Source organism: Eretmochelys imbricata, chromosome 25 (assembly GCF_965152235.1).
Source record: "Eretmochelys imbricata isolate rEreImb1 chromosome 25, rEreImb1.hap1, whole genome shotgun sequence".
Lineage (NCBI taxonomy): Eukaryota > Metazoa > Chordata > Testudines > Cheloniidae > Eretmochelys > Eretmochelys imbricata.
The window spans coordinates 11,586,275-11,611,087 of record NC_135596.1 but is presented as its reverse complement, the minus strand read 5'-3'; the positions used below and the strand labels follow the sequence as shown (position 1 = coordinate 11,611,087).

General features: G+C 49.0%; 1 protein-coding gene across 2 annotated transcripts; it reads right to left on the bottom strand.

Annotated features, from left to right (window-relative positions):
* Positions 1-1,059: 1,059 nt before the first annotated feature.
* On the bottom strand, positions 1,060-22,982 carry BSG (basigin (Ok blood group)). 2 transcript variants are annotated; one of them, XM_077841780.1, is made up of 8 exons: positions 22,869-22,982; positions 11,070-11,229; positions 8,287-8,375; positions 7,649-7,785; positions 7,174-7,447; positions 5,407-5,431; positions 4,548-4,610; positions 1,060-2,257 (listed from the first exon to the last, which is right to left on the bottom strand). In XM_077841780.1, the coding sequence occupies exons 1-7, from the start codon at positions 22,942-22,944 to the stop codon at positions 4,553-4,555; spliced, it is 819 nt and encodes a 272-aa protein (XP_077697906.1). In that variant the 5' UTR covers positions 22,945-22,982; the 3' UTR covers positions 1,060-2,257; positions 4,548-4,552. The 2 variants fall into 2 exon arrangements, with proteins under 2 accessions (XP_077697906.1, XP_077697907.1); XM_077841781.1 differs by lacking the exon at positions 22,869-22,982 and adding an exon at positions 16,443-16,562.
* Positions 22,983-24,813: the final 1,831 nt, after the last annotated feature.

Genomic DNA, 24,813 nt, shown 5'->3' with positions numbered 1-24,813 from the left:
AGTGTCTCCTTGCCCGTTGTTCAGCTTGCTGGATGCGTTACGGATCAAGCTTCTATGGAGGGATGGTGCAAGAGAAAGGAGCAGGCCATTGGAATAAAGGGACTGCAGTGGGGGACAGCTCCCTCCCAGGTGACAGGAATGGGTTCCACCAGTAAAAGGGAAAGTGACTGATCACGTATTAGACACCCCTGGATTTTAAGCAGTTATGATCTTCACTTATGCAGCATCCCTTCCATGCCAGCTGAATTTGGTAGGGACAGACAATGTGTACTTGCAACTGAGATTCATTTGAGGCTCTAATACAGGTCCACAAAAACCCATTCACCTGGGTAATAAATGGAATCTCAGGTGTGCCAAAGACTGAATGGGTCCCAGCTACCCCTTCACACCCCCAGTAACCCTTCCAGGGGAGGACAGAGACAGCAGCAAGCCTAGACCCCTGCCGGTGCCGGCACTGTACCAGATCCATGGAGAGGGGCCTCCAGCCATACTCATCAGAATTGTGCTCATACATAACGCCCACAACGCAGTGTTCAGTCACCCTCCGAGGGCCACGTAGGATCCATGGTTCCAGAAGAGGCAGGGGAGAATGTGCCTCTCAAAAGAAACCCAACACTTCACCTTACGTGGGCCTGTGGCAGAAGGGATCCCAGGAGATGCACTCAAGAGACCTAGGTTCTATTCCCAGTTCCGCTATTAGCCCATAGGGTGAGCTTGGGAAAGTCACTCTTCATCAGTATATGCCTCAGTTTCCCCATCTATAAAAAGGGGAATAATATTTACTTCCGTTGGCAAAGTGCTTTGAGATGTACCAATGAAAAGCGCTCTGTAAGAGCTAGGGATGATTATGCAATGCAAGCCATAAGCATTTGGAGAATCAAGTCCAACCAGCCTGAAGTCAAGGTCTGACCCCGTGTCTCCCAACCACAGCAATCTCTGCTGAGAGGAGCCAGTGATGGAGGCCGAAGGTGCATTACACTGCAGAGCAGAGTTGCCCTGCCCTGATTGCTGCTGGCCTTCCAGGAGCTGAACGCAGGAATCAGAATCCACACAAGTGGGAACAGAAAAAGGAATTATCTTTATTTGTGAAGTTTGATAACAGACGGAATATTTCAATGCTAACCCAACAACATACGTGATGAATACAGACTGTGTGGTGCGTTCGTCCGCTCGCAGGCGCCTAGTCACAGAGAAACACTGAGATGACTCGAGCACAAGGAAACATGCAGTGAATCTGCTCCCTGGCAGATCTGAACATGAACCCTGCAATCACTCCAAGATTCAGGGCCCCCCCCCCGCAGCGTAGAGACATTTAAAAAGAGACTAACAAAACAGTGTGAAATAAGTTAACTAGTCACATTTGCTCAGTTTCCAGCTTTAAAAGCTACCCCCTAAGTTGTCTTTGTTGTTTAAGAGGGTAAATAAAGCAGCCCTGCTGAGAGACAACGGGACAGGAAGCCTGTGAGAATAGCTATGGCATTGATCAATTGCAGGAAAGGGGGAGGGAAGTTCCTGCAAATATCAGAGGATTTCCCAGGAGCCAGACACCCCCTTTGGTGCCACAGAGAGGTGCTCCTGAGTGGGAGCACATACAACACCCAATCCTAGCTCTGTAAAGTATCTCTTATAGCTGGTGCATAACTGGCTTCCCACCCCTTTGGGTTGGATCAGGTCTCCTCTGAAAGGTCATGGAAACAGTTTCTCCCTGACATGCACAAAGCAGGGCAGGATGACAGGGCTCCTGGGAAGACACAGCATGCGGACTGCATCCAAGGTTCACGCTCACCTACAGGGAGATGTCAGTTCTCTCTTTAGCTCACTGCAGGGCCTCCGACCAGAAATCAGGGAAGGTGGACAGATGCACTTTGACTCAGGGGAAGTGCAGCGTCTGCAGACACACTCCAAACCCTCCCGTCCACACCACCTTCTCTCCAGATTAATTTTACACACTGCATAAAGTCAGCAAGACACCACACAAGTCACACTCCCACCTCGCCCTCCCTGCACCAACACTGAGATCTAGGACAAAAAAAGACCGCCAGTGACCAAAGACTACCAGCAACAAAGGGGCTAATGTTCACAGGTAGAAAAACCCTCCCACTGCTCTTTTTTAAAAAAAAGTGTGTATTTTAGAAGCTACAACTTAAGTTTGTTGCTTTAAAAAGTGAAGTAACTGAATTGCAAGGACGCCCTAGGATATTCTTAGTGTTACTTTGCAAAACAAAACATCCAGGTGATCTTCTCAGCTACATGTCACCTGACAGGAGAGAGAGAGAGAGAAGCCAGTTAGCCATTGCTGGGACGTCCCCAACCCAGGCAGTGTTATTTCAGACAGCTGCGGGGGGTGCTGCACTCATAGGCAGTACAATGGTTTAACTAGTACAGCCAGAGAGAAGATGGCCTTGCGGGGAAGGCACTGGACTGGGACTCAGGAGATCAAGGCTCGACGTCCAGTTCTGTCACTGTGTGTGCGCGGTGTCAGGCAAATCACTTAGGATCCGTCTACACAGCAGCGGGGAGGCTGCTTTCCAGTGTGGGTAAACAGACACTCACTAGCGGTGCTTGAGCCAGTGAGCTAGAAACAGTGTGGCCGGAGTGGCACAAGCTAATCAACGGAATACAACCCCCCCGGTTCTATACTGATGTGGCTAGTGTGGGCTGCTGCAGCCACGCTGCTATTGTTAGCGTGCGAGTTCAAAATGGGCTCGCATGGTGGTTCACTTGCACTGGGAAGCACCCCCAAGCTGTGGTGCAGACACACCCTAAGGCCTTGTCTACACTACAAAGTTATGTCGGCAAAAGTTATGGCACTTTAAAGTCACGGTGGTGTGTTCACACTAGCTCCTCGTGTCGGCAGAGGGCGTCCACACAAGCAGCTCTTGCAACGACAGAAAGCAGTGCCCTGTGGGTAGCGATCCCACTGTGCGACTGGCTCCAGGGCGCTTTGGGAAGGGTTTGCAATGCCTCATGGGGTAGGGGCAGCGTCACATGATGCAGGTTTCTCAATCCCTTTGTGCCAGGGCATCCTAGTAGATTGTCAGCAGGGGCATCCTAGTAGATTGTCAGCCGCTTTTTCAACTGAAGTGTGTGGTGGGAGAGGACAGTGGAGTGGCAGGGGAGACAGCAGGCTGACCGTCTTATGCTGAGGCAGGGGGAAAATGCCCCCCCCCACCTCTCACACACACACACACACACACGTGAGCCCCTGGCTCTGCTCGGCATAGCAGGCTCTCCCAAAGCAGCCCGCTCTGCCTGCCTATGGTTCTGTGATTCCTGCTGGGAGCAGCATCCTGAGGAGCTCTGTGAGCTGTCGGTGCTGAGGGATGGCAAATCAGCGCAGCAGTCTGTCCTCCTCCTCCTCCCCCCCCCCCCACCTTGCAGCAGCAGGCTGCCTGCTGCCGTGTTCCTAGTGCAAGGCAGACCAGGAGCATTCCACACTAATGATTTGCAATTTGATCCCCAAACAGAACAGCAGGCTCAGCTTCCCAGGGGCTTTGAAAGGGGAGGGGCGCATGCCTGCAGGGATCAAAACAGTTAGCAGAGCGGTCAGTGCAGGCATTGTGGGATCCTGGCAAGGCCAGTTCTGTGGACAAAACAAACAGCACTGTCTACGCTGACGCTTTGTCGATTTAAATTTGCGGCAAAAGGCTTTATGCCTCTCTCTGAGGTGGTTTCATTTTGTTGGCAAAACAGCGGAGTTTTACAGCCAAAAGTAGCTTTGTAGGGTATACACCTCCCCTGTTTTGTCAGCAACGTAGTGTAGACAAGGCCTAAGTCTCTATATCTTGGAGAGGGAGCGAAGGCACAGAGGATCATCCTTTCTCCCATCTTTTGTCTACTTTGATTCCTCGGGGCAGTGACTGCGTTACTCTGCCACTGTGCCTAGCACAGGCGTTGTTACAACAGGCGATTGTTAGAGTCCGTTTAAGGCCAGAAGGGACCACCAGATCATCTAGTCTGACCGCCTGTGAATCACAGGCCACCAATGCTGCCCAGCACCTGCACACTAAACCCAACAACCGAAATGAGACCCAAGTATTATAGCCCACCAGGCACTAGACTATGACATGTCACAGGCAGAAACAGGAAAGAGCAAGGCGCACCAGTGCCTGAGGCCCTGCAGTTGGGCAAAGGAGCTTAAGTGAGGAGCCTTTCCCCAGTGTTAATGATTTTGGCTATTCATTGAGGGGCAAGGGTTTGTTTTTTGTTTTGTTTTTTTTACCAGTGTCCCTTTGATACAATGGCTCCGGATCACCAGCACATGGACCCCTGTGAAGCTGGAAGTACCCACTGTTTCCCATTTCCTCCCTCAGTCAGGGGCTTTGGCTGCTGCTGCCCCTCTGCATCCACTAGTTCCCAATGGGTGGTGCCAGACCCCACAATCCGTTACCCAGGGCTGGAGCAGCCTATGCTTCCAGCAAGAGGAGTTCAGCCGGCGGCGTTGGGGGCCAGAGCCAAGGCCTCAGCACTGGTTGGGAGAGCAAGCCACACCGTGTTCTGCAAAGTGCAGCCAGCTGAGGGTTGAGGTTGTTGCTGAGATGCCTCACCTGACCTAGTTAGCGTTTCTCTGGCGGACGTTCTTGTCCTTATGGTTTGGGGCGTTGCTTTTCCTAGGCAAAGTGGGAGAGAAGGCAGTGAGAGGAGAGCCAGGACTTCTTAGCACAACAAAGAAGAAACTGCCTGGCTGCGTAAAGAGCCAAGAGCCAACTCCCTCCCCACTGATGAAGCACGGATCTAAAGTGGACAGATGTAAAAAGACAGGCATCCAGGACACAGCAGGATACGGTTATGAGCCATCTGAACATGAAAGAAGTCTGCTAAGTTACTGTTCCCAACTGAACACCGTGAATAAAGACCACACTGATGACAAGCAATTGGAAGGCGTTTCTGGTAGCCTGTTGGCTCACTAGGGCAGTGGCTCTCAACCTTTCCAGACAACTGTACCCCTTTCAGGGGGTCTCATTTGTCTTGCATACCCTTAAGTTTCATCTCACTTAAGAGCTACTTGCTTATAAAATCAGACACAAAAAAGTGTCACAGCACACTAGTACTGAACAATGACCGACTTTCTCATTTCTACCATATAATTATGAAATAAATCCATTGGAATATAAATATTATACTTACATTTCAGTGTACGGTATACAGAACAGTATGAACAAGTCATTGTCTGTATGAAATTTTAATTTGTCCTGACTTTGCGAGTGGTTTTTATGCAGCCTGTTGTAAAACTAGGCAAATAGCTAGATGAGTGGACAACCTCTGCGTACCGCCCGGGGTATGTGTACCCTTGGTTGAGAACCACTTCACTAGGGCAACTAGCCAGTTTGTTCATGCCCACAAGTATGCAAAGCACACCACTGCATCTGTGCCAGCATGTCATATAAGAAGAGAGTTGGTACTCACAGTGGTGCAGACCCTCCATCATCATCTTCAGGCCCAGGATCACATGGTAAGAAGGAAAAAGAAAGGTCAGGATGCAGCCTTTAGCCAAACATCACGTCCTGTACACCCCACCCAGCCACCGATCCCTGATCCTTAAGAGCCAGCATTCTGAACAGGCCATTCTCTAGAGGCTGCAGCATGATTACAGGTAAGATGCCATCCCATCCTGAGCCTCCCAACAGGCAATATAGCTGTCACTTCACCAGGGTATAGGGATGTGAATTTAAGGGCCAGAAGCAGCAAGAGCTGTATCCTTCCGAGGTGGTCACCTGTTTTTTGGCAAGTAGTGGGCTTGGCTGTCCCAGGGATGTCCCTTTATGGGATCCCTGAGGACCAATAGCTGCCGAGGACAACTAAACTCCTCCCCCAACCCAGGGGAATTCTTGTACCACAGTGACTGAGGTGGATCTGAAGGCCACACTGCTGGGGATCCGTGAAGCAATGGCTGGGCAGCTGTTTACCAACCAACAGTCAAGGCTGGAGCGTAAGCAGCCTTCACAACTTCAGTGTGCTGGGCATAAAAAAACCAACCCCCAGCCACTCCCAAGAGGCATTATTCCTCTCTGGCACAGAGCTGGCGCGACTTGCCTAAGTCAGCAGCAGAGCCACAATTACACCTGTTTCCTGCCTCAAACACTGCAGCCCCGTTGATCCAGCCGCATGTCCCAGAGCCCAAGCACTGACATTCACAGACCCTGACAGCAAGCGAAGATTGCATTAAATTAAATAGGAGACTTTCAGGGAAGTGGGGGGAGCATCGGAGGTACTGTGCCCCTGCCCTATACACATTCTGCCAAACACCGTGCTCTGGCTACATCAACAGCACTGTAATTAGGGAAAGACATCTCTGGTGTCACCTGACTTGCTCAGACCTTTCACCAGTTCATTGGAATCTGCCACCCTCTAACAGGAGAGGGCTGCGTGCCATCATTTCCATGGTCCACACTTCCCCCACGTGCTGCCCAGCAGTAAGGCTCAGGGTACTGCAATTACACGCAGCTGGTGAGAGGACTGATGCAGAGGGACAGCTGGAGCTGTCTTCCACTTACCATGTGAGGTCCCACCCAGCAGCAGAGGAGGGAAGAGAGCGGAAAGATAATGCCAGCAGGGACATTGCTCACAGCCATGTTCTCCGCCATCCCAGAAACCCATCATCACATAACCTTCCAGGCCAAGCCTTTGCGCTGGCTCACGATAAGCTTCTTGCAATTCCCTTCATCAGAGGGCCAGAGTTTGAGGCATCTTTTTACAGAGCCAGAACTGACTGGTCTGCAGCTAGTTTTTAGGAATTTATAATCCCCCCTTCAGAAGTTCTTGGTAACGTCTGCTCAAGGGTTTCCAAACAGATGATCCACAATACAAGTAGCTGAGTAATTTATTCTCTGCAATGTGATTGGCTACTACCGACATGACATCACTGTGCTAGGAAGAGATGAGGAGGATCTCAGCCTTCTGGCTATGATCAGGGATGAGTTTAGCCAACACCTCCAATCAGAGGCCGTATCTATCCCTGGCTGGGGCAGGAGGCACTGAGCAGAGCAGTTTTCCCCCTTAACATCTGATCAGAAACCCCTCCAGAAGCATCTCTGCAAGTGGGGAAGCCCCCTCTGAAATCAAGACACTTTCATCCCCACCCTAATCAGAACAGTTACACCCATATGCTGCAGAGTTCCTGGGATAGACACGACCCCTAAACCCCAGAGTCCAACAACCCCAGGTGCACCTTACCATCAAGAACCTCATCCGGCTTTCTCCTTTTCTCATAGATGAAGATGATGGTGACAAGAACCAGCACCTCGGCCACAATGCCCAGGAAGGGCCACAGCGCTGCCAGGCGGCTACGAACCCGCAGGCCCACGATGGCGCCATCGGTGCCCAACTCGTTGGTGGCGTTGCAGAGATACTCGCCCGGGTCCTTCTCGATGTCCAGGTTAGCAACGCGCAGCTCCGTCTTGTTCCCGCTGGACTTGATGATGAACTGCTCTGTGCCATTGATGATGGGCTGGAAGCGGGGGGAGGAAGCCAACGATCAGGGGCAGCCTCTCATGACTGTACTACTAGCTATTCCACCCCACACAGACCCGCCTCGCTCACTGAGGTGCCTCTGGAGCTGCCTACCTGAGGATTACAGCTCCAGGTGAGAGATAAGCTACCCCCCCTCCCCACCACTCCTCCAGGAAGAGAGGTCCCCCAAGATGCTCACCTCATTCACACCGTCTTTGATCTTGTACCAGGTCCACTGACTAACAGGAGGATATGAGTTACACTTGCAGATCAGAATACCAGTGTCCCCCTCGTTCCCATGCTCGGATTTCTTGTAGGCCGTCGCGTGTGGCTTAACTGCAGAGAAAGGCAGCTCAGACAAGAGGGATTTGGCCAGCCTGCGTGGGCTGCGAGTGCTGTAGGCCAGCGAGCCAGCATCCTGGGCAAAGTAGCAATAGGCTTGTACGTCAGTCTGAGAAACAGGCCTCTGCCTCCCATCCCCCAGCTCTTCTCTCAGAAGACTGAGCTTTGAAGGTGCTTCCCAAGCAGGCGATGAGAGATTCATGGCTCAAGACCACCTGGTCAGCTATTAGATCTCTTCATCCCCTGTTCATATATCCATGGGGATCATTCCCTTTGTTCAGAAAGCCAGAGGGTTGATGCACCTTTGGTTCTGCTTCCCCAGGCAGCCACTGTTCTGTTTACAAGCTGCTTGATACTAACTCTAGAAGAAGCTGCCTAGTAGGAATCTATCCCATTCCTTCCCCATTTACTACCAGAAGCGGCTGTAAATTGCCAGAGCTGAGAGAGCACATCTGCCCACTCCCCTTACCCAAGAGGAGATACTAAAATAGTTACCTGTCACGTACACAGTCCTACTCACAGGGGGGTTTGTTTCGAAGACACACTCGTACACCCCTGAGCTGTCTGCATTCACCTCCCCTATTCTGTAAGAAGAAAGGGACATAAGCAGGGAGATTTAGGGGATGTCATGGCCTGTCACACTACCAGGAGCAGGGAGACCATCCTGTCATTAGTTCAGAGGCTGGAAAGAAACAGCCAACTCCAGGCTGTAGGCAGCAGGGCTGACCTTTTACCTATGGGCAAGAGACATAGGCTGACTTTTCTGCTTAGGCACTTGAATTGGAGCTAAAAAATATTTAAGCCCATCCATATGTTTAGCGGAAGCCCCCGTACAAGCCTTTCCTCCCCTGCTCCCCCATGCCCTTAACCTGTACTGGGTCTAAGGTCTGTCAACTCACAGAATTGTCCACCCAGGCCAGACTGCTTGGTTTTAAGTTCCTACCCAGACAGATGAACCTGTAAACTCACCATCCACTCCTTCCTATCTATGCCCCCTTCACCCACCAAGGATATGTCTACACTGCCGTTAGACACTCACGGCTGGCCCGTGCCAGCTGACTCAGACTCATGGGGCTTGGGATGAGAGGCTCTTTGATTATGGTGTAGACATTTGGGCTTGCGTTGGAACCCAGGATCTCAAAAATTGCGAGGTGATCTTAGCCCCTTAGCCTGAGCCGTGCAAGCCTGAGTCAGCTAGCTCGGCCTGGGGTATCTAATTGCCTAGGATGTGTCTATACTACAATCAGACTGAGTTTTCTTTACTCTGCAGTTAATGTGGAGCTGTGAATAACAGGACAAAACTAGTCAGCAAAACCAAAGTTCTGAAGCACCAGAAGTGAGGTTGTATTCAGTGTAAACTATCTCCAGCATGCTCCTCTTTCTTTCAAGCAGCAAAGGACTCAGAGGCTAACTTAAAATGAACTCAGTGGCACAAAGCTATCACAAGACATGCAACCACAAAAAAAAAGTGAATAACCAAGTTAGCAAGACTCCAGATACACTGTCCCACCTCTCATGTGACACATCAATCCCGTGACCACTCTGCAAATCAGACAGCTAAAGAGGCAGCACAATGGGTTTAAAAGAAAGTTACTGGGAAGTGGCTGCTCAGTTCCCGTTCAGAAATGCCCACCAAGCCAGGACTGCACGTGGGGCAATGCAGCGGATTTCAAAAGTAAGAAAATCAGATCAGGGCAGAATAATCCCGCCCGAATCCAGAACCTGCCGTTTGTGTCTTGGGGGGTTTGCAGCGACAGGATTTGATGGATTACAGCTGCTTCACAACAAACGCTCGATTCTGCACCGTGGTGATGCCCAATGCAGGGGGCTGAATTTTAGTGCTGTTATTGCACAGAGACAATGGGCGGTTTGTTAGTTCTGCTGCACTCGGAGCTTTCCCCCTTCCAAAAGCCACTCAAGCTAAGGAATTGAGGTCACATGAGGGAGGCTGGGTTAGAAATACTTTAATCCTTGTTCAGCTCCCTGTTGCTATGGGGAGAGAAGCACGTCAGCTCTGCAGTACAAAAGGACATGATGCCTCTCTGGCTGGCTGGGCCAGTGCCAGCAGGGGCTGATGGTAACGAGACTGGAAAGCTTGTAGCCTCGTTACAATGGGGCTGGTATTCCAGTTCCCGGTCCGTTGTAACTAGCAGGGCAGCTCTCTGGGGACAGTGGACAGGACCCTGGAAGCATACCAGAGGAGGACTGCGCAAGAAAGTCTTTCCTGACTCAAGTGCAGACAAACAAAACATATCCTGGAGTCTCCTGCACCACATGTGGCCCTCTCCAGCAGCGGGACCGTTCACTTCCTGTCCAGAGAGTGGGAATGCTGGCTTGGTTTGTCTGAGTGCCTTCGAACACTTGATTTTCATCAAAGCTATTTCCCAAAGCTTATCACAAGGAACCTAGCTGTCGCGGTTCTGCCCAAAGTCAACAAGGCAGACAAGTCAGAAGGAACGAATTGAGGGCACTGGAATACATACTTTTAAATATGCCTTTCGCCTACTGGGCAAGTCCCAGTCTCTCCATTGGTTCGAGATGTGACAGTTGCCAAGTTGGGACCAGAACCTCATCTCTCAGGCCCCGACACACACAGCACCTCTATACAATGCTGGAGCACTAAAATCCCACCCGAACTTTCCCAGTCCTGCAGAGGACTTCCTGGCCTTCAGGATAAGTTTTAGGACTCCAGGGCTGTATCTGAGCACCCCCGACTGCACTCACGATTGCCACTTCAGGCCAGGAAATCCAGCAGCAATCCTTTGAATTGTTGCATGAACTCCAGAGTTTATCACCAGATAGTCCATCCCACTGCGTGTTCAGGAGGGATGCAAAGTCATAGAGGCCAGATATGTAAATAGCCTGAGGCCATGTTACATCTTGTACTGCTATAGTTTAGAAGTGGGAAGGAATTTCCTCTCTGGGGCACACTGGCAGGGAGCTTGGGTGTAATGGGGTTGGGGAAAAGAAGTAAATTTCCCTGCTCAGTGCTTTAGAAGGCAGGCTTTTTGATAGCATGAGTATGGTCAAGTTTTCTGCAAACAAGGGGGTCCTGAGCCTCAATGAATCTTAGTCCTGATAGTCCTATTCTGTTATTGTCCCCAAGGTTGGATCCTTCTCTGAAGTACCTGCCCTATGTTCATAGTTAGTTCCACAACATTGCCATTTGGGTCTGGCTGACCTGAAGTATCAGCTGCCTTAGATATAACTTTTCTTGGGACAGACCAGAGCAAGAACAATATCCCTTCTGCCGCTCCCCCACGCCCTCAGACACCTACTTGTAGAAGGTATATCCAGACGTTTCCTTATCTGATGTCAAGATCTTGTCTCCTTTCTTCCACACACGGCCCATGATCAGAGACTGAGGGTTGGTCATATTACAGGAAATCACAACATCCAAGCCAGAAGTCACATTTGGAGAGGTTTCTACAGTGGGATCTGCATTCATAACAAACCTAAGTTACCATGTGGCATTTATAAATTTCAGCCGCCGTTTCCCCTGCCTTAGGACCTTTAAAACAAAACATCTATATCACTCACCATCTCCATCCCAGCTTTTCACTTACCCTCACAACTTATAAGTAACTGATAAATGGTAACAGCAAGGGAGGGTGCAGGAGGAGTCAGACAACCAAGTCTTGATCACACTTGGCAAAAAGGCAACTATGTTCTCCTCGCACCCCTTAGCAGAACAAGGCAGAATCACTCTCCAAACCATCTCTAGACAGTTTGGAGCACCTGTGCTCTCAGGAGTAGTTGTTTTTAATAGTCCATCACAGTTTTCCATTGCATATTTGAGCAATTACAAGGGCACAGTTCTATAAGCAGTGTTATCATTAACTCCATTTTTTCATACCTGAATCTGGCAGGGTTTAAGAGATTTAATTTCACCTGGTGATAGAACAGAGAGGATCACAGTCCAGTCCCTTTTTTGAAACACAATGCAAGTCTGTGAGACTGGAATCCAGCCTGCACATCTGAAATCAGTGTAGCTTCATTGATTTGTGTGGATTTACACAAGTTTAACAGGAGAATCAGATCCTGACTCTCTGAAGTCTGACAAGAAAGTTGATCTAACCTGTTGTCACACAGCTAAGCGATCACTAGAGGAAAAATTCTATTCACAGGGAGAGGAAAGAGTCTCTGGGAAACCAGTTCAATCAATGGAAACTATTAAGCAGCCAATATAAAACATGAGGTCTTCTACTCTCCCACCCCACCCCTCTCTGAAGGAACATTTCACACAGGGCTGAAAAGCACTAAGGATGGAAAAAAAAAAAAAAAAAAAAAAAAAAAAAAGCTAAGAACTACTCCAGCAGTATTGTCTTCCACTGGATTTCTTTACATTAACTAGAACATTTGCATCACCTAGAACATACACAGCGAATTCTACAACCATTTAGTTCCAATGATTTCAAGAGCCAAGATACCATCATTTAACTAGTAGTGAGGTTAAATTTGATTTCCATGCATTAGTCCAAGTTTCAGCTACTGAGAGGGAAAAGATCTCTTCTAGCTCAAAAATTGGACTTTTAACTCTAAGTGAGAGAAAGTTTGGTCACTTCCACAGTACAGATAACTACAGTCACACTATCAGTGTCACACAGACACATACGGCCGTTTCAAAAATGGTTGTATCACCAGAAACTAAAAAATAATTTGATGCCCACAGCTCGTACTGCTAGCAAGGAAGAAAGCATAAAGCAAGACTGGTCACAGGAGCAGAAGTTGGAAGGAACTGTAGGGAAGGGCTGGTTTGTCAGTGGTGGTTAAGGCAGAGTCTACCAGCAGAATCAAGACGAATTCTGCAAGTCAGCACTGGGACACCGGAGGTATCTTAGGACAAGCAGCACATTCTAGTTCTTTGGGCTCTGAAAGGTACAGGATGGTCAGACCGTGTTTTGGTTGGGAAGTCACAACCCTTTTTGAGCAGGGCCACTGTGGATCAAATCACGGACGGTGAAGGGGATCACAGGAGGGTAGGAGTCTCTCAGTTCTACAGCCAGGATGGGAGGGTGAGGAGAGTTTTCAGGAAGTCACAGGACACAAGTGCGGGGGACAGACCTGGCAAAACGCTCAAGACATCACAGCATCTGAGCAAGTGCCAAGGCCTCAGTGCGGCCACTCACGTTCGATGACAAAAACGTTCGCCTGGGAACGGATCCACTTGACTTTGGGGTTCTTCGACAAGTGGTTGCGGTCGGGGTCGTTGCTAGCCCGGCACTCATATGTGCCCGAGTCGTTGATAGTGAGGTTTGCGATGTAGATGGAGCTGGTAGAGTGCAGGTTATAGGTGGCGTTGATTTTGACACGGTCCTGCCGTGCGCCATCCCAGAGCTGAGCATAGGTCTCGTTCCACTCATCTCCCTCAAACCACCATTGGATCTCAGGGATAGGATTGCCAAGAGCCTCGCAGTGCAATTCCACACTGTCCTCGGTCAGTTTCTTTTGAGACAGTGGTGACTTTATAAAGCCAGCTATGAGTTGGAGAGGTATTAGTGCAAAGCGTTAGTGCAAAGAGAGAATTCAGCCACACAGATTTTAGCTGTTTTAAGAAGGTGAACCACATTATTGCTTCAGGGAAGCACACCTCCCCCCGACCCCACGTGCGCTATAGCCAGCCACGCTGTTAGATATAGCGACCCAAAACAATGCTTTCCACCAGCTCTGCTCGTCTGCATTTTACAGACTACTACCAAACCAGAGCCCCCAACCAGCAGCGAACAGGGAGCTCACACACACTACTCAGAGTGGCGCATGCAACACAACAGCCACTGTTTACGCACCCTAGCACAAATGTGAGGACTCTCCATCTGCCCTGCATAGCAATGCTACAAGCCCCTGTCAACTTAATGTTGAGCACGGAGGTAAGTAAGTGTTGCCATAGAGGTGGAAGAGAAAGAAACCTGGAAGCGTGTCGAAGTTCTTAAATAGTTTGGAAACTGAGCCGGCAGGACCAGGTATATATTTTTTTGCAACAGAATGCGCCCCAGCCACAGAATCTGAGCTTTGATTTTTAAGAGAAGCAGCTAAGTTTTTAGCCCTTACAGCTGTAACGGACATCCCCCACATGTGAGCAGAGAAACCAAGGCAGTGCTATCTGCCCAAGCATGCAGAGAACCTAGAAGAGGGAGGCAACAGCTATCCCATTGGGATGGCAAGGACACCGACTCTGGAACCTAATGACAACACGGTTAACTACTCTGCTGTTAGTCGTGCGCTTACCCCTCACTGTTAAATGCAGTGCTGGATATTTTGAGAGGAACTGGTTGGCTAGCACTGAAGGTTACAGTGGAATTAAGAGTTTGACCCCCTCTGTGCCGGCCCAGAAGCAGGAGGTAAAGAGGAAGAGGCAGTCCCTTCCCCAGCGCCAAATTATCAGCATCTTGGGTGCCAAGACCCTTCCTCCCAAAGCTTCCAGCCACCTGTCATTCATAAGGCTCAAGGCACTTTGAAGGTGGGAGGCACATTATCACCCCCGTTTTGCAAATGGGGAAAGAGACGTCAGAGTTTTGGAGGTTTTTTTGGGTGGGGGAGGTGAGAGAGAACATCACTAGCCAAGTTCAGTAGCACAGCTGGGAATAGGACTCTAGTCACCTGCTTCCAGTCCCATGCCCTATCCTCTGGACTGGGTGAATTATCTTTGTCACATTTAATTCAGTTACAAAACCACCCCATGTTTCTGGGAGTTTACTGGAAGCTGCCACAGATGTTTCGATGTGCTGCTGCATGTAACATAAGGGAGGGAGCCGTGCTGCAGAGTTTAGACCCAGTGTGTCACAAGCCTATTACATAGCAGGATGGCTTTAGTACAGGGGGTGGCAGCATTTCCATTAGGAAAAAAACCCAACATGATTTCAGGTGATCATAGGAGAGGCACTGTCTCTTTTACTGAGTCAAGAGCCTACTCATGCCACTGCCAGCTTCCACACTAGAGCTAACAAAACTGATTTATAAAGTGACTTCCAAAATTCTTCTCACCTGGAGAGTGATTATTCAGACAGGCAAGTGAGATGTATTATTACATTAGCCTTTTGGTGTAGAATGGGCAAGAAAATTTTGTACCGGGGCTAGTGAATTATGTTGCATTTGAAAGGCCACAAACACCCTAATCTGAGCCATCTGTTTACATTTTCTTTTTACTATTACAGCATATGTGCAGTGATATGGTTTCTCTTATCACGGTCCAGATTCTACTCCTAGCTGATCCTACAAAGAAGCCCCAGCCCCGTGGGATATGACTATTATGGAAGTGAGGATGGCTGCAGGATCACAGCGCCAGCAGAAGAGATCAAACCCTTGATTAACCACAGATTGGTAGGAAAATGGATCAAAGGCATGAGATAAACTCATGTGCATACATATGGGTAATTCAAACATAGCTGAAATCCCTCCCATCCCCTTTAAGGTGATTTGGCGAGTGCCCCAAATAACCAGGGGAATGCGTCAAGCATAATTTGCCATTAAAAAGATACTCTCTATTTTGATAACCAGGAAAGCAGGCATTAATCAAGCTATTCCAGGTATTCACAATTTTAAGCATGTTTGGATCAAAACGAAAAAACAAACATCTCTAGGTTAGATGAGATTAAGAATTTAATGTAGAATTCGGTCAGTCACGCTAAGTCTTCTAAACACTCTACAAACTAGCTAATCCCTACGTTACAATTGGGAAAAGCGAGGCAGGAAAACTGAATGACTTCACCAAGGCTAGAACAAGGGTGAGAGTTCTATGAACTCAGACCACCGTTTGAGTATTAATCTATCACACTAAAAGAACCTTTTAAAGACTCCATAATGTGAGCTTTTCAAGGGTCTGGGGCCGGGACAAAAGCCAAGGATTCACATTGCTCACCACTTTTTATCCCTAAAAGGATCCTGAATCATAGCAAATACCTTTTTCAGGGAAGAGGGCTGGACACAAGCCCCTTTAAAACAGAACCAATCAATAACACACCACGGGCTAAAAATCAGCCCTGGTGTAAGCAGATATTGCTCTCAGTCTTAAGCAGCATTTGCACCTAGTCATACCAGGGTGGAATTGACCCCGTGTCCACAAGTGATCCAGTAGCCCCCAGTCAGACAGAGTAAGGGCGACGAACACAGGCAAGTGAGTCATTTATAATGTAGCAAACAAGTTTTTGTATAGAGAGTTCTGTGCTTTATAAAAAGGACATGTCCCCATGTCCAGCATGTGAGACGTGCAAATTCTGCCCTTGCCTTCACATATTCCAAAGTCAGTTGACCAGACTTTAGAATTGGCCAAAGTCCGGCTTTCACCCCAGTCACGGTGACTGTGTGGTATTGTTCAGCGTTCCAATTACTGCATCATCTGCCAGCCTTCTCAGTGCTAGCTGATCTGTTCTGCTTCAGAAATTCTTGCAAACTTGCTCTTAGTCACCCTATTGTGGACAGTTTCAGATATTTCAGCTAAGAAAAAAAGGGCAGTTACAACGTGAGAGTTAATAGCAGCTCTGTAAAGTAGTCATGCAAATTCACCAGCCCAGGCACGAAACTGACTTGCTAACAACCCAAGATACAGAGAATGAAGTAATTTTCACTCAGCACAGACAAGCTCAACTTTGTAAGGTTACATAAGTCAAGGCTACATAGACTCCAGGAGTGCTTAGAGGGTAGGAGCCTGAACTTACTTGTTTCCTTTGTGCTCAAGGTAGCAAAGTCCAGAGGATTCACCTATTTCACCCTTTCCAAGATCTGGAAAAACAGCTCTGCACAGATGGATCTGTAAATCAATAGCCTCACAGCAGTCAGACCTGCCAGATACCGCACCGCTCCAGATTATTTGGCTGTAAAATGGCTTACAGACAATCAGGTAACTGTTTGGAGTCAGAAGCTACTGTTCCAATTCAGAGGCAAGTATTGCTTAAGGCCTGGTCTAAAATTAAAACATTAGATGGACCTGGCTACGCTGTTCAGGGCGGTGAAAAATTTCACACCCCAAGCACATTGGTAAGGTTGACCTAACACCCGGTGTAGACACAGCGAGGTTAATGGAAGAATTCGTCCACTGAAGCAGATTAACTACAGATCGAAAAGACCCCTTCCGTCAACATAGGAAGTGTCTATACTACGGTGCTTACAGCAGCACCACTGTAGAACAGACATATTCCTTCCCCTTTCCCCCCCAACCTCTGCCAAGGTCTATCAGTTGCTTTGCAGGAAATACCCTATTTCTAGAGGAGTCATTTTTGGACAGTGCAGAAATACTGAGTGACGTCAGCTAAAACGACTGCGTTGAGTCAGGAGGTTTTCAGGAAGATTGATCAAAAACCTAGGGTTACTTATGACACATTCATCCTGTACAGTCACTCGAGACTGCGCAGCTCTCCTGCATGCTAACGGTGGTACTGCCAGGCCTCCCTACAGGAACGCAATTCAGCCTTTACGTAATCAAGTAAACTCCTGAAAGGGGAGGGGAGGGGAGAGAGTGTGTGTGTGTATATGACTATATGGGAGAGGGATCTTTCTAATATGATTTCTGTATGCAATTTTTGTAATAATTTTTGCTGCTCCTACATTTTTGATGCCTGAATGTGGGTACAATGGAATTCCCCCCACCCTCCCCAAAAGGACTCCACAAGATGCATACATAACAAAGGCATCAGAGGATATTACTCTCTCTACACACCAAGCTTTGCATACTTCTAGCACTGAGGAACTAATGAGGATCCACTTCTACTACTAAACAAGTAGAGAGTAATTTATACAGCTTTGCAAGGTTTTATTTGCCTGATCACAAGGGGCAAGTACGTTCGTGTGTTGTGACTGGCAATCTCTCTTGATTTTGCAAGACTGCTTGACTTTGAATCACAAGCCTGTGATTAAACAGTCTTAACTACCTAATTTTGAAGAGTCAAGGAAGCGAACACCATTCCTGTGAGAGCCTGTCCCATTTTAACTACAGCCTGGTTTAATGGGGGCCATTAAAATAAAGGTTACTGCTACACATCCAAGTTGACTACAGAGTGCTCAACAAAATAAGTTGTTCCATGACTATTGTTCTTTAAGTTACAGGGCCCCTCATTCACAATTGAAACAGGCTAGAAGCTCAGCAGGTCTGCATTGCTCATGTGACACCCTTCAGTACTTGCAGTAACCAAGTATCGCCCCTATTGCTTATGGAAGTAACAAAAACTCCTCCGAGCACTAACCGGGGCAAACTGGATGAGTTAGAACAGAAGACAGCCACCAAGAGAGCATATGGCATTTCCTGGAGCTGATGAGAGTTCCTGCTGTTGTAGAACATACAGGTAGAACAAGCATCAACTCACTGGAATAGCAACATCAACTGCTTGGTTTCCATTAGCCCTGGACTAGGAGGGGCAACAAGCAAGCAAAAGGACAGGACATTCTCTGACAACGGAGAACTCACGAGTGAATGAGACTCTGCCATTTTACAGCCTGTTCAAACTCTGCTGTGCCCCACAGGAAAAAACCACACATGACATGCTAAATAACGTTCTCTACATGAAAGTCACCTTCATCTAAAAACAGTCACTCCCTCTGAGCTGAGGGAGGAGCTGCTGCATTATAACAGTCTGGCACATGTAGCTGACTGTCCGTCGCCCTTTGGCTAAGCCTAGCAGCCATCTGCTAGCCAGCAGCCATCCTCTCCCAGAGCAGAATATTGTCTTTTCAGCACTGAAAACCCCTTTGCTTATAGGGTTGACGCTTGTTCCACAGTCTAGGAAATGATATGTGAATGTTCCAGCTACTGATGGAGGCTCTGGATACAGCCTCCACACCCCCAAAGCCAAGTGGAATGTTTTATAGAACCTCAGGGAGCGCCAATGAGTAACCCAAGTGAGAGGTGAGAGAACTTCCGGGAGTCAGAATTCCTCAGTCTTCCCCATGAATCTGGCAGAGAACAGCAGGTTCCAAGCATGCACACAAGATACCTCTGTGTGGGATTAGCATGGCCCAGATTTTAGGAGGGCACCACCAATTGTTCTTTCCAATAAGAATAGCCAAAAAATTATTTCTTGGCACTGCAAAGTTCTAAGAAGAGTCACCATTAACATACAGAAATCTCATTTGTCTAAATCTGTTTTCTTTTAAACCTATCATTACACATGATTAAGGGATTATAGAGGAAAAATATTTGCTTCCCCTTCCACTCTCATTTTGTTTATTGATAGCCCTTAATTTTCCTATTTGTGTGGGTCTCTCTCAGCAACAAAGAAGGGAAAAGATAAAGTTGGTTGGACAGCCAGGCATTGTCAAGGGGGCTCAGTCCAGTATCCATACTTCTTAAAAAAAGTTAACATACTTATAAAATGTTTGGAGCTTAATTTTGTTCAATAAGGAAAGAGGGAAAGTTCCTCATACAGAATCATAAAGGAACTGAATAGGAAGAAAAAAAACTTGTAAGCATTTGCCCAGATGTACTACTGGAATTTGTAAGAGCAGCTAAATCCATGTCCTCAATGCAGTCACGATAGTTTTTTACAATTTTTTGTGCGAATCAATGAGTTAGATCTGAGAATTTCGAGTCATTTCTCTCATCTACACACTCATCACTACAGACCAGCAAACCAGCCTGTCAGACATTTCCATATTTGCTGCTTTCAAGTTTTAATGATTTTTTTCATCCCAGTCCCATTAACAGAACCAAGCTATAAATGGAAGGTTACTGAGCTCCATTTAAAGGTTCTGTTTTGAGCCAGACTCACTCTGTAACCTTTAAAGTTCTAATAAAAGAAGCCAGGATGTAACTACACTGACACACCACACAGTTCTCAGAGCAACAAGCTACTGAGCTGCCCAAATAGTGGCCTGAATTATCCTACTAAACTATTTTTTCCAGGTCTTTGCCTAGTGCTGGCACCCTAGCTGACATCAGACACTGTGGCCCATGGTCTCATTCCTTGGGAAAGAAGAAGCTGGAAACACAAAGCTCAGGAAAATCCATATCACTGCAGAAACCCACTATAGTTAAGGGCACACTGCAGAATGGACTGGTTTATTGGAATCTCCCTCAAAGCCTTCTTGACGTTAAGATGTTAGCTACAGCATGCGGTTTTGATGGAGAGTAGGGAAGGAAAGAAGTTGCCTGTACAGAGACCCCTCTATTTAAGCAAAAAAACAAACCAAAAAAAAAAAAAAAGCTGCACAGACAAAGCCCAATAGCAAAAGAACAAGTTTACAGCAAGACCAATACTTGACAAATCACATCACAGAAAGACATTGGCATCAAAAATCAGATGTAAACTGACCGAAGGGATAGACATGTGACTACAGAAGACGAGCTAGGAAAGTTCCATACTACTGACAGGTTGCCTAGAAGCGCCAGTTGCTCGCCAGGCCATTGTACTCTGACGCACCTGAAAGAGAACAAATTAATCTGCAGGAGAGAGGATATATGCTAGCCAAAGCTTACTGCTTTGCCAGGGCAGGAGGAGGAGGAGAAGGGGCCGAAACGGAGAGGTGTTAGTGTCCTAACTCTGATTTCCGAAGCATCTCATGGGAAATGAGACCTTTACATACAGCAGCACAAACATTAGCCGGTCACATACTACATGTGAGCCACAGACTACCTTAATTTTGAAAAGCAGTGCTAGGTATTAAAGTGTAGGGTTAGTGTCAGTCCTTTACAGAAGAATTCAAGCTCACTACAGATGCATACAACATGGGGAGGGAGGAATGCAAATGACCCATATGTAGTCCAGAACATCAGCTGTTCTAGTTTACTTTGTTGGACACTGTGTCCCAAGCCTTAGGGGATGGAAGGCTTGCGGGGGGAGGGGGCGAGAGAGATAAACGCAGACAATTTTCTGCCTTTAATCCTGCTGCGTAAACAAGATGCAGTTTTGCTGTGGGGCAATGTGAGAGCAAAGCCATTATATTACTATCCATGCATTTCTCTCCCCCATATATTTGCCTCCTCTGAGTTTTCATGAGGTACCAAATGTATTTATGATTTAGACAAACCACACACAGACCAAAGATCCCACAGCCACACAAGTGTGAAATAGGCAAGACACCATAACTGCAAGCTAACCCAGCAATCCCTGAAGGACAAAGCATTTCCCATCACTGTGCAGTGTTAGGCTTGAATTAGAGTCCTGGGTCTTATTTGTTCTCTAAAACCCACTATGGCCTAAGGCACACCCGTGGCTCTGTGTAAATAAATCCAGCAAACTTCTTTGATAACAGCACAAGAGGTGGGAAACTGAAATGTCACAAAGCAGCAGGAAATGCCAAAGCCTGGCTCATTTACAGTATTTCTAACCATGCCCAACATCACGCTAGTGCACATCTTTAACATGGCCACCACACAGGCATTCCTAGGTACTACTGGTACATTATAAACACTTAAGAGATACATATGGCAGAATTACAGGTTTCAGAGTAGCAGCCATGTTAGTCTCTATCCGCAAAAAGAAAAGGAGGACTTGTGGCACCTTAGAGACTAACAAATTTATTTGAGCATGAGCTTTCGTGAGCTACAGCTCACTTCATCGGATTCATGTCAGAATGGCAGAATTATTGCTCCATTAGCAGATTACCAACTGAAGTCCCATGTACATTTACAGGGTTTTAAAGTCTGAAGATCAGTTACTATTGAAAAACCTTTTGAGTTGATGAACTCATGCTCTGACAGTAACTAGACTGTCAACAAGGAGCCTCCTTAGTTTTCTCTCTATTTTTTGCTTTATTTCAAAATGAACAAAACAGAAATGAGAGAGCATCAAACCAACTTCCCATTAAAAACAGAAAATGCTAATTATAGATTAACATTTTAAGGGAGAGTTTCCATCAACAAGTATACTCATGCTCCCAAGGGGAGATGATGGGTTGAGAAATGGCAGCTCACAGCACTTCTGGGGGGAGTGGAACTGTCTTACACATAGCCCACTCATCCCATCCACCATTTCCTTGACAGCCTTACTCTGCGGACCACCCGCAGGTGGAGAGCTCACCCTGGGGAGACTATGCACAACTGCTTGCCAACACTCCCTCTGCTCAGATGCCATCCTGGGACAGCAGTCTCCGCCACACCCCTAATCCCACCCCCACCCTCTTATCATGGGAAATGGTAGTACATGTCCCTAGGGAAAGAGGGTAACCATCCCAGACCGCCCTGTGTTTGGGCACATCCTATCTTGGGGTGAAAGTAAGGAACAGTCCCATATACCATCTCCTGGCTGGCCCCCACCCTAGAGTGGGATAGGCCCTCGACACACACAACAGTCCCAGCTGCAGCTCCCCCAGTCTCCTCCCCCAGGTCCCTCACCCAAGGACCATATGTGCCATGCTCCAGGGGGGACTCCCCCTGTTCACATGTGCCCCAGACAAGCTCCCACTCCTTCAGGGTTTCAGTATTCCAACTCAGGAAGTTCCCACCTTATTTTAGCAAGGGTGGGGGAATTGCCTTAAGCTAGTCTGCCCCTCATACCCAACTTCCTCACCAGAGACCCTCTGTTCCCAGCCTCCCCCTCCAACACCTGCCACCACCCACAAGAGCTCCCCCCAGAGGTGTCCCAGTCTCCCCTCACCAGCGGGGTCCCCCTCATCAGAGTCCTGGCCTCCTCCTCACCCACAACCACCCCACGAGTCTGCTTCCCCCCACAACCCCGGCAAAGTCCCCCCACAAGCCTCCCTTTCCTCTGGATCTCACTCCTGCCCTTCTGGGTCTCAGTCTCCCCCCCTCCCCTTCCGCTGTAGGGTCCCCCATGAGCCGCCCACCAGGGGGTCCCAGTCTCCCCTCCCCCTTACAGGTGGTCCCCCCTCCCACCGCAGGGTCTGCCATGGGCTTCAACCATGGTGTCCCAGTCCCCCCCAGATCTCCCCACACAGGAGTCCCCCCCCACCGCAGGGTCCCCCCCCAGATCTCCCCACGCGGGGGTCCCAGTCCCCCCCCCACCGCAGGGTCACCCCCCCCAGAACTCCCCACGCGGGGGTCCCAGTCCCCCCCGATCTCCCCACGCGGGGGTCCCAGTCCCCCCCCTTCCCACCGCAGGGTCGTCCCCCCCCGATCTCCCCACGCGGGGGTCCCAGTCCCCCCGCGGAGTCCCCCACATCCTCCCCCCCGCGGGGTCCCAGTCGGCCCTTACCTGCCCCGGAGGCGCCTCTCCCGGCGCACAGCAGCGCTCCCAGCAGCACCAGCCCCGTAGCCCCAGCCGCCCCCATCCCCGACGCCGCTCGCTGCTCCACCGGCCCCGCCGAAAGCCGCGCCGGGCGCGCGCCAAGTCACCTCACTCCCCGGCAGCCAGCCCCGCCCCTCCGCCGCCCAGGCGGGCCAATCACCGCGCCGCAGAAGTGTGGGGAGGGGGGGGACGCCCCGCCCACTCGCCGAGCACCGCTCCGCCCACTGACCTTCGACAACAGCGAAGGACGGAATCCGGGAGGGGACATGTGACCGTCCGGGCCCTGTCCTCAAGGAGCAGGGCAGGGCGGGGCTGAATGAGGAGAGTCACGTGCGCCTGTAGGGCGAGGGAGAGGGTGCGGTGCAAATGAGGGGGGAGGAAGGGCTGCTGCGGGGGAGGGGTTGAGGCAGGCAGGGTGGGGGAAGGGCGGGCGGCGGTTGAGGCGGGAGGGCAAAGGGAAAGGGGGCAGTCGAAGGGGGGAAGGGCAAAGGGAGTGGGGGCAGGGGGTGAGGGAGGCAGAGGTGGGGGAAGGGCGTGTGGGGGGGTTGAGGTAGGACGGGGGAAGGGCCAAGGGACCTGGGGCAGGGGGATGAGGGAGGCAGGCGGGGGGGTGGAGGAAGGGCAGAGGGAGCAGACACTCGTGTCCAGGCTTGTCTCCATCACTGGCCAAGTGGCTGGTCACTTGCCCCAGGGCAGGGGTTTAGGGTTGCCAACCTTCTAATCCCACAAAACCAAACATCCTAGCCCCGCCCCTTTCCGCAAGGCCCCGCCTCCGCTCTCTGTGTTCCCCATCCCTTACTTCCATTGGGCTTCGTCAATGACACCAGCGCTAAGTGAAGAAGCAAGGTTGGGGCTCTCTCCAGGAGCACCCTCTAACCCGCCTTTATATCCAGGTCCCACCTAATTGGACCTATTTGTCACTATGGCTCAGCAGTACTTATCCTGCCTCTTTTACCATACAAGCCTTGGCTGATTTAATGGAAGAGCTGTACATTCCCATACAGGGCCAGAGCCTGCTAGCCTTTTACAGGGGGTACAATAACATTGCCCGCCTGCATAAGGTGCTTTGATACCTAGCTCCTTTCATCCGAAGGGAAGTGCAGAAAGTCCTACCAGCTGGAACATCCTCTGCACCACGGTAGTACCTAGGGCAATAGTACCGGGTGCTGTTACAGATTCACAGAAATGTGGGGCTGGAAAAGGCCACCTAGTTGAGCCCCCCAGGTATATTTAACCCCTGACAGATTTTTATTAAGCTGTTCTTAAAAACCTCCACTGATGGGGATTCCACAGCCTCTCTTGGTAACCCATTCCAGTGCTTAACTATCCTTATAGTTAGAAAGTTTTTCCTAATATCTAACCTAATGCTCCCTTGCTGCAACTTTAACTGATTACTTCTTGTCCTACCTTCCGTGGACATGGAGAACAATTGATCGCTGTCCTCTTTGTAACCATCCTTAACATATGTGCAGACTGTTATCGGATCCCCTCTCAGTCTTCTCTTCTCAAGAGTAAACATGCCCAGTTTTTTAACCTATCTTCACAGGTCAGGTTTTCTAAACCTTTGATCATTGTTGTTGCTCTGCTCTGGACTCTCCAATTTGGCCAAGTCTTTCCTGAAGTGGGGCGGCCAAGGCTGCACATTATACTCCAGCAAAGGCCTCACCACTGTTGACAGGTTTCAGAGTGGTAGCCGGGTTAGTCTGTATCAGCAAAAAGAACTCACCCCTGTTGAGTAAAGCTGAACAATTACTTCCCATCTCACATCCAAGACTCCTGTTAATGCTGCCCAGAACATAAGCCTTTTTTGCAGCTGCATCACATTGTTGACTCATATTCAATTTGTGATCCACTTTAACTCCCAGATCCTTTAGAGCAGTCTTACCACTTTGCCAGTTATTCCCCATTTTGT

Excerpts from the sequence above, each read along its gene's own strand:
- BSG (XM_077841780.1), bottom strand. The coding sequence starts at position 22,944 with ATGGGGGCGGCTGGGGCTACGGGGCTGGTGCTGCTGGGAGCGCTGCTG. Across the intron at positions 8,376-11,069 it reads TCTGGATATACCTTCTACAA|AATAGGGGAGGTGAATGCAG; the intron begins GTAGGTGTCTGA and ends TTCTTCTTACAG. Across the intron at positions 5,432-7,173 it reads GCCGGATGAGGTTCTTGATG|ATGATGATGGAGGGTCTGCA; the intron begins GTAAGGTGCACC and ends CTGGGCCTGAAG.